Genomic DNA, 10000 nt, shown 5'->3' with positions numbered 1-10000 from the left:
GAAGAGAGAGAGAGAGGGGTGGGGGGGGGGGCTAAAGGGGGAGACTGAGACAGCGAGAGGAATGCAGACAGAGAGGGAAACAGAGAGAGAGTGGAAAATAGAGACAGAAAGAGAGAGAGAGAGAGAGAGAGCGAGAGAGAGCGAGAGAGAGAGAGAGAGGGAGAAGGAGTGGAGGGGGAGAGAGAGAGAGAGAGTGGGAAATAGAGACAGAAAGAGAGAGAGAGGGAGAAGGAGAAGGAGTGGAGGGGGAGAGAGAGAGAGTGGAAAATAGAGACAGAGAGAGAGAGAGAGAGAGAGAGAGAGAGAGAGAGAGAGAGAGAGAGGGAGAAGGAGAAGGACTGGAGGGGAAGAGAGAGAGAGTGGAAAATAAAGACAGAAAAAGAGAGAGAGAGAGAGCGAGAGAGAGAGAGAGAGAGAGAGGGAGAAGGAGTGGAGGGGGGTAGAGTGACAGAAAGGACAGAAAGTGGAGAGATGAGTGAGGCAAAGAAGGAGAAGTAGAGGGAGCGAGAGAGGTGAGGAGGAGGCGATGACGGGGGGTGACAGAGTAGAGAAGGAGTGATCGAGGGTGATGAGGGAGAGAGAAGAGACCAGAGGGGAAAGAGAAGAGAAGGAGAATGGTCAGAGCAGAGAGAGGCAGAGCGGGTGAGGAGAGCCCTGGTGATAACAGTGTTATGCTGAGGTCGATATTTCAAAGTTTTATTAGTGGTATGTATTAACATTGTGTTAGAGGGCCACAGCGAGCATCAGTAGAGCGGAGTTACAATAGTGCATAGGCTTTGACATTACCTGACATTACCTGCAATAGTACCTCTAGCATTACCTTTAAAGGCCTAGTGTAGTCAACATTCTGTTTTTCAGCTGATGAAACAAATCATTTAAAAGTGTGATTTAAAAAAAAAAAAATCTGTGTTATTTCCTGATAGTTTCTTGTTGAAAATACAACCTACACAGGGCATTCTAATCAGCAGGTTAGCATGGGCGGGAGTTTCGGCTTTCCATGGTGACGTCACCATGCAGTAAATTGGTTAGCAGACAAACAACAAAGAGAGTTCCAAACCTCTCTGCCAATGAACAACTCATTTTCACTCATTTTCTCCCAGCAAAAGTCTTGCTTAAGAAATAGCTTTTTTTGCCCATTTCAATGGAAATATATTACAGTAGCTAGGTTTCCATCCGATCTGCGACGGATTTGTATGCAATTATTCTAAAATCGACATGAAACAATTTGCGTCTTTTCCCACCAAAGATGTGTTTCCATCAGACTGACTTGGAATAGCGCTCAATTCCCATGTACCGAATGAAAAATACAAGTTCAAGGGGTTCCCATCACATTTTCAACTCCCCTGATGGTTTTGGTCGCAGATGCGGTGGCGTTATATAGAACATGTGCCCCCTCTGGTCTTGACAGAAGCTCTCTAGCCAACAGCTCACAGATACAGTGCGGGTAGACTACCTACAGTATATTATGAGATTATAGATAAGAGCCATAGTATTTGTATTTGTCAAATGGCAGCCAAGCATCGATCATTTCACCAGAAGAAGACCCTCAATATTTACTGGAAAGCAACGTCAACCTTGCGTATTCACCACCCCTGTCAAGTTCATCCTAATTGATTTCATCGGTAGCCTAATAAACTGCATGGTTTCCACCAGTCGTAGTGGGAGGACCACACAACATATCTTCACGATATGATGGAGTAATGTGTCAATATTTCTATTTTACCGACACAAAAAGATACCCACCGCGTCGAAAGAACAAATTGTCTGTTGGCATTTATAAAATTGTGCCGGTTTTTCATGTTTCAATCAGCCCGGTTGGGACTTTTTTCATGCGTCAGGTATATAAAAACGGCTGCGTTTGGGCCTTTAATATCTCTTAGTGGAGAGGCCACAAACACTGCCATTAGTCTGAATAGGATAAAGAGAGGCTGGTGAGAGCAGGACAAAATGTAATCTATCTCTTGTTCGCCATCCGTCTCTCTCTCTAAATTTCTTCCACTCTCTCGATCTCTCTCCATTTAAAAGTCTATTTAAATCAATTCAATAGATAAATAGATAATAAACAAAAGTGAAAGAAACAGTAAAGAAATCTCTCCATGTCTCGTTCCTCTCTAACACATAATGGGTTTAATGCGTGTTTGATGTTTTTCTCAAGCATAGACAACTGTTTTATTGTGACTTGATCAGATTTATCACTGTCTCTCTCTGTGTGTGTGTGTGTGTGTGTGTGTGTGTGTGTGTGTGTGTGTGTGTCACCGCGAGTCTCATTGCTTTCTCTGGTGTGTATCTCCTCTCCTTTAAGAAGTCTGCCCCCAGGAGGAAGTGTGCAGCGTGTAAGATCGTAGTCCACACCGCCTGCATCGAGCAGCTCGACAAGGTAACACACACACACACACACACACACACACACACATTGCATTTTTTCCCTTTCAACAAGACGATCGGACAAAGCACACCTGACGCCACGTCCTTAGCATCTCTCATTGTCCCCACCCTCTGCTTCTCTCGCAGATTAACTTCCGCTGTAAACCAACATTTAGAGAAGGAGGCTCTCGCTGCCTCAGAGATGTGAGTCGGTATCTGATGATGGCGTGTCTCTGATATGTGTGTGTGCATATGCGTGCATGCGTGCACGTGTGTGTGTGTGTTTGTGTTTGTGTGTATGTGTGTGTGTGTGTGTGTGTGTGTGTGTGTGTGTGCATGCGTGCGTGCGTGCGTGTGTGTGTGAGAACTACTGTATATGTCCGTCTCTGACTGCTCTCTTTCTTTCCCTCTCCCTCCTCCCTGTCTTCGGCAGAATATGTTGAGGCATCACTGGGTGCACCGGCGCCGCCAAGAGGGGAAATGCAGACAGTGTGGGAAGGTAAGACACACACCTACTGTACACCTTGACAATATGCATCCTGTCTATTGTGTATATCTTAATGAATAACATGATACATCCTGTGTATCCGGTAGAGCTTCCAGCAGAAGTTCTTCCACAGTAAAGAGATTGTGGCCATCAGCTGCTCCTGGTGCAAACAAGCTGTGAGTAGTGTCTTGTGTGTTTGTGAGCATTTGTGTGTGTGTGTGTGTGTATTTGGGCTGTGTGTGTGTGTGTTCTTCTCTATTAGAGTGTCTGTATGAGTTAGTAGTGGTACCTATAGACACCTAACCCCCTCTCCTCTCTATCTCCTCTCCTCCCCCTCCTCTCCTGCCCCCCTCAGTTCCATAACAAGGTGACGTGTTTCCAGCTACATCAGATTGAGGAGCCCTGTTCTCTTGGCGCTCACGCCGGGGTCATCGTCCCCCCCTCCTGGATCATCAAAGTTAGGAAGCCACAGGTAAGAACACAACACACGAACCCTGACACAAATTCACACTTAGACACAGTACAACCACAGCCCAACAACAGTACAACCACAGCCCAACAACAGTACAACCACAGCCCAACAACAGTACAACCACAGCCCAACAACAGTTCAACCACAGCCCAACAACAGCTCAACCACAGCCCAACAACAGCTCAACCACAGCCCAACAACAGCTCAACCACAGCTCAACCCTAGAGCACACACACAGTTCAACAATCAGCCTTCACATCACATCACAGCCAGACAGCCAGGATTGGAGGTGACATTGCTTGGGCACACACTCCTTTACACACTCTTTTACACACTCCTTTACATACTCCTTTACACACTCCTTTACACACTCCTTTACACACTCCTTTATATACTCCTTTACACACTCCTTTACATACTCCTCTACATACTACTTAACACACACTTTTACACACTCCTTTACATACTCCTTAACACACTCCTTTACACACCCCTTCACATACTCCTTTACATACTCCTTTACATACTCCTTAACAGACACTTTTACACACTCCTTCACACACTACTTTACATACTCTTTTACATACTCCTTAACACACTCCTTTACATACTCCTTTACATACTCCTTAACACACTCCTTTACATACTCCTTTACATACTCCTTAACATACACTTTTACATACTCCTTTACATACTCCTTAACATACTCCTTTACATACTCCTTAACATACACTTTTACATACTCCTTAACACACTCCTTTGCACACTCCTTTACATACTCATATACTCCTTTACACCCTCCTTTACACACTCCTTTACATACTCATATACTCCTTTACACCCTCCTTTACACACTCCTTTACATACTCCTTTACATACTCCTTAACACACTCCTTTACATACTCCTTTACATACTCCTTAACAGACACTTTTACACACTCCTTCACACACTACTTTACACACTCCTTTACATACTCCTTTACATACTCCTTAACATACACTTTTACATACTCCTTAACACACTCCTTTGCACACTCCTTTACATACTCATATACTCCTTTACACCCTCCTTTACACACTCCTTTACATACTAATTTACATACTCCTTAACAGACACTTTTACATACTCCTTAACACACTCCTTTGCACACTCCTTTACATACTCATATACTCCTTTACACCCTCCTTTACACCCTCTTTTACATACTCCTTTACATACTCCATTACATACACCTTTACACACTCCTTTTCACACTCCTTTACATACTCATATACTCCTTTACACCCTCCTCTACACCCTCCTTTACATACTCCTTTACATACTCCATTACATACACCTTTACACACTCCTTTTCACACTCCTTTACATACTCATATACTCCTTTACACACTCCTTTACACACTCCTTTACGCACTCCTTTACGCACTCCTTTACACAGTCCTTTATACACTCCTTTACAGACTCATTTACAGACTCCTTTACCCACAGTCTTTTACATACTCCTGTACACACTCCTTTACACACTCCTTTACAGAATCCTTTACACACTCCCTTACAGACTTCTTTACACACTCCCTTACAGACTTCTTTACAGACTCCTTTACACACCCCTTTACACACTCCTTTACACACTCCTTTACACACTCCTTTACAGACTCATTTGCACACTCCTTTACACACTCCTTTACATACTCCTTTACACACTCCTTTACATAGTCCTTAATGCACTCCTTTATATAGTCCTTTACACACTCCTTTACACACTCATTTACACACTCTTTTACATGCTCCGTTACAGACTCCTTTATATACACCTTTACACACTCCTTTACACACTCCTTTACACACTCCTTTACAGACTCCTTTATATACACCTCTACACACTCCTTTACACACTCCTTTACACACTCCTTTACAGATTCCTTTACAGTCTCCTTTACACACCCCTCTACACACTCCTTTACATGTTCCTTTACATACTCCTTTACAGAGTACTTTACACACTATTTTACAGAGTCCTTTACAGATTCCTTTACGCACTTCTTTACACAGTCCTTTGCAGACTCATTTAAAGACTCCTTTACACAGTCCTTTACAGACTCCTTTACAGACTCCTTTACATACTCCTTTGCACACTCCTTTATATACACCTTTACACACTCCTTTACACATTCCTTTACAGATTCCTTTACAGCCTCCTTTACACACCCTTTACCCACTCCTTTACAGACTCCTTTACAGAGTACTTTACATACTATTTTACAGACTCCTTTACACACTTCTTTACACACTCCTTTACAGACTCATTTACGCACTCCTTTACAGAGTCCTTTACACCTTTACACATACACCTTTACACACTCCTTTACAGAGTCCTTTACACACTTCTTTACACACTCCTTTACACACTCCTTTACAGACTCATTTACGGACTCCTTTACACAGTACTTTACATACTCATTTTCACAGTCCTTTACACACTCCTTTACGCACTCCTTTACAGAGTCCTTTACACCTTTACACATACTCCTTTACACACTCCTTTACAGAGTCCTTTACACACTACTTTTACAGACTGCTTTACAGAGTCCTTTACAGACTAATTTAAGCACTTCTTTACACACTCCTTTACACAGTCCTTTATACACTCCTTTACAGACTAATTTACATACTCCTATACACAGTCCTCCACACTCCTTTACACACTCCTTTATAGAGTCCTTTACACACTATTTTTCAGACTCCATTACAGACTCCTTTACACACCCCTTTACACACTCCTTTACACACTCCTTTACACACTCCTTAACAGACTCCTTAGCACACTCCTTTACATAGTCCTTAACACACTCCTTTACGTACTCCTTTAAACACTCCTTTACAGACTCCTTTTAGTGTCTGCTGTCTCTTATTACTGTCACCTTCACCTGACCTCAGCATACATCAACATCTAGACAGCGCTGTGTGTGTTGTGTGTGTGTTGTGTGTGTGTGTGTGTGTTGTGTGTGTGTGTGTGTGTGTGTGTGTGTTGTGTGTGTGTGTGTGTGTGTTGTGTGTGTGTGTTGTGTGTGTGTGTTGTGTGTGTGTGTTGTGTGTGTGTTGTGTGTGTGTGTTGTGTGTGTGTGTTGTGTGTGTGTGTTGTGTGTGTGTGTGTGTGTGTGTGTGTTGTGTGTGTGTGTTGTGTGTGTGTTGTGTGTGTGTGTTGTGTGTGTGTGTGTGTGTGTGTGTGTGTTGTGTGTGCTGCAGGGTTATTCTGTGGAACATGCCTTAATGTGTTTCTCTCTCTCCCCCTCTCACAGAGCTCGTTCAAAAACTCTACAAGGAGGAAAAAACGCACATCGTTTAAAAGAAGGACCAGCAAGAAAGGAACTGACGTGAGTACTGTTGTCTGTCCCTCTGTGGGGTGAGTACTGTTCTCTGTCCCTCTGTGGGGTGAGTACTGTTCTCTGTCCCTCTGAGGGGTGAGTACTGTTCTCTGTCCCTGTGTGGGGTGAGTACTGTTCTCTGTCCCTGTGTGGGGTGAGTACTGTTCTCTGTCCCTGTGTGGGGTGAGTACTGTTCTCTGTCCCTGTGTCGGGTGAGTACTGTTCTCTGTCCCTCTGTGGGGTGAGTACTGATCTCTGTCCCTGTGTGGGGTGAGTACTGTTCTCTGTCCCTGTGTGGGGTGAGTACTGTTCTCTGTCCCTCTGTGGGGTGAGTACTGTTCACTGTCCCTGTGTGGGGTGAGTACTGTTCTCTGTCCCTCTGTGGGGTGAGTACTGTTCTCTGTCCCTGTGTGGGGTGAGTACTGTTCTCTGTCCCTCTGTGGGGTGAGTACTGTTCTCTGTCCCTGTGTGGGGTGAGTACTGTTCTCTGTCCCTGTGTGGGGTGAGTACTGTTCTCTGTCCCTCTGTGGGGTGAGTACTGTTCTCTGTCCCTCTGTGGGGTGAGTACTGTTCTCTGTCCCTCTGTGGGGTGAGTACTGTTCTCTGTCCCTCTGTGGGGTGAGTACTGTTCTCTGTCCCTCTGTGGGGTGAGTACTGTTCTCTGTCCCTGTGAGGGGTGAGTACTGTTCTCTGTCCCTCTGTGGGGTGAGTACTGTTCTCTGTCCCTCTGTGGGGTGAGTACTGTTCTCTGTCCCTCTGTGGGGTGAGTACTGTTCTCTGTCCCTCTGTGGGGTGAGTACTGTTCTCTGTCCCTCTGTGGGGTGTGTGTACAAACGCGTTCTATTTGCTGACAAGGGGTAGACTCTTGCTAATATATTTTGCTCCCATTAGGAGTCAAAGTGGCGTCCGTTCATGCTGAAGCCCCTTCCCTCCCCTCTGATGAAACCTGTTCTAGTCTTTGTCAACCCCAAGAGTGGAGGCAACCAGGTAAGTTAACCTATGATTCCTGACCTATAACCCTAACTGCTGGCCCACAAACCCCTAGCTACCGTCATCCCTGACCCCTGACCCTAACCTCCTTCTCTCTCTGTGTCTCAGGGTACTAAGGTGTTACAGATGTTTATGTGGATCCTGAACCCTCGCCAGGTGTTTGATCTCTCCCAGGGAGGGCTCAGAGAGGCGTGAGTACTTCACCCTGCATGCTACACCCTACATACCACACTAGACCTTATACACTATTTCCTACACCCTAACCTCTGTACGTCCTGTCTCCCAGGTTGGAGTTGTACAGGAAAGTGCCAAACCTGCGTATCCTGGCCTGTGGAGGAGACGGGACGGTGAGAGAATGAAGATGTTATTACTGTTTTACTGCAGTACAACTGTTATTACCAATGTTAGAGTCTGCCTGCCTGCCTGCCCGCCAGCCTGCCCGCCCGCCCGTCCGCCCGCCTGCCTGCCTGTCTGCGTCTCTGTGTGATTGCAGTGCTACTGTCAGGGGTATTCAACTCTTACCCTACCTGATCATTAATTGGACACACCTGGTTTCCGAGGTCTAAATCAGTCCCTGATGAGAGGGGAACAATTTAAAAAAGCAATGGAACTAACTGGCTTCGAAGTCCAGAGTTGAGTTTGAGGGTGCTAGATGATAGACATTGCAATATGTGTTACTGAGTGTGAACACAGCTCCCCCTGGTGGCAACACACACAGACATGGTTAACATGTATGAATGTATCCCAGGACCCTGTACATTATTCACAGCATTAATGAACTTCATTAACAGAGCCTCTCCCCATCTCACTCTCTCTCCTCTCTCTCTCTCTCCTTCTCTTGCCTTCTCTCGCCTTAGGTGGGGTGGATCCTGTCTGTTCTGGATGAGTTAGGAATGACCCCCCATCCGCCTGTAGCTGTACTTCCTCTGGGGACAGGAAATGACCTCGCCAGGACCCTCAACTGGGGAGGGGTAAGCTGCCCTTTGTGTGTGGATGTGCGTGTGTGTTTGTTTGTGGCATGTGTGCAACGGTGTGTGCACGCACATGGGTGTCATCCACCCAATATTTTAGAGGGGGCACGAAGTACGTGAGGATAGACGGGGCGGGGGGTGGGTTGTTTGGAAGGGGCTGGCTCCCCACTGGAAGTCGGAGAATTTTGTACTTTTCAAACACCTTAAACACTTTTTCCCCCGAACCAAATATTTTCATTATATTTATTCATCAGGAAGGAATCAATAGGCTACATAGCTTGAATTGACAAACATACTGTAGCTCCTGGGAGTCCTGCCCATCACCGGCAGCTCAAATCTAATCAAACACTGTGTGTGTGTAACTCTACACTTTTCTCTCCTCCTCCTCCTCCTCCTCCTCCTCCTCCTCCTCCTCCAATGACGTTACTGTCTGCACACTCTGGTGTATCTAGCGTCCTGTCTCGCATATCTTTGCTCCGTGGTGCACCTTGGAAGCAACCCCTTACTAGGGAGAATAGTGAGGGTTGGGTACTCTTTTACCTGGTCCAGTCGGTAAATATTTCAGATAAAACATGGGCTTAAGAATGAAGTTGAAGAGTTCAACATTGTAATGCAGAGGGGGGCACGTGCCCTTGTGTCCTCTTTGCATGTGTGGGTGTCATTATGTTTGTTCTGTACACATTGCCCTCTGTCTGACTCTGACCCAACGTAGTCCTCTTACACACTATACAGTATATAGCACAGTAGTCGGTTCCCCGGGCGCCGAAGACGTGGATGTCGATTAAGGCAGCCCCCCCGGCACCTCTCTGATTCAGAGGGGTTGGGTTAAATGCGGAAGACACGTTTCAGTTGAAGGCATTCTGCTGGACAACTGACTCGGTATCCCCCCTCTTCCCTTTCAACACAGTGGACTCTGTCTCACTGAAATAACTCATGTTGTATTGCAGTAGTGACTCGTGTGGTTTATTGCAGGTGTTTGTCCTGCTCTCTTTCAGACGGTCCATTCACTGCTGCTGCTCTGTCTGTCTGTTCTGTTTTGATCAGCATACAGCCCGTTCTCTCGGTTCTCCTGCACCTGCCGCAGCGCCACTGTGTGTGTCGGTGTGCATGCGTGTGTGCGTGTGTGTCTTGTTGGTGAGAGTGCTGCTGTCACCAGCACGTTCGCTGGCACAAAAGCTTAGTTTGTGCGTGTATGTGATGCGAAACAGCCTTTGGCACTCTGATTGGCTGAGTCAGTGCAGAGACGTCTCTCTCTCTCTCTCTCTCTCTCTCTCTCTCTCTCTCTCTCTCTGTGTGTGTGTGTGTTGTGCGTGTGTTTGTGTGAGTGGGTGTTTGTGTTTGTGTATGTGT

General features: G+C 45.9%; 1 protein-coding gene across 2 annotated transcripts in view; it reads left to right on the top strand.

Annotated features, from left to right (window-relative positions):
* LOC110490739 (diacylglycerol kinase iota) overlaps positions 1–10000 on the top strand; it is a 68323-nt gene that overhangs the window by 43091 nt on the left and 15232 nt on the right. The window contains exons 4-13 of one of the 2 annotated variants that reach the window (XM_036944558.2): positions 2303–2377; positions 2512–2568; positions 2798–2863; positions 2959–3027; positions 3207–3323; positions 6624–6698; positions 7581–7676; positions 7788–7870; positions 7966–8026; positions 8537–8650. In XM_036944558.2, the coding sequence (XP_036800453.2) occupies positions 2303–2377; positions 2512–2568; positions 2798–2863; positions 2959–3027; positions 3207–3323; positions 6624–6698; positions 7581–7676; positions 7788–7870; positions 7966–8026; positions 8537–8650 (813 nt within the window). The remainder of the gene's footprint in view (positions 1–2302; positions 2378–2511; positions 2569–2797; positions 2864–2958; positions 3028–3206; positions 3324–6623; positions 6699–7580; positions 7677–7787; positions 7871–7965; positions 8027–8536; positions 8651–10000) is intronic. The other variant, XM_036944559.2, reaches the window with a different exon arrangement.

Source organism: Oncorhynchus mykiss, chromosome 15 (genome assembly GCF_057628025.1).
Source record: "Oncorhynchus mykiss isolate SJ-2025 chromosome 15, ASM5762802v1, whole genome shotgun sequence".
NCBI classification, from domain to species: Eukaryota; Metazoa; Chordata; class Actinopteri; order Salmoniformes; family Salmonidae; genus Oncorhynchus; species Oncorhynchus mykiss.
This window is presented reverse-complemented; position numbering and strand designations above follow the sequence as displayed.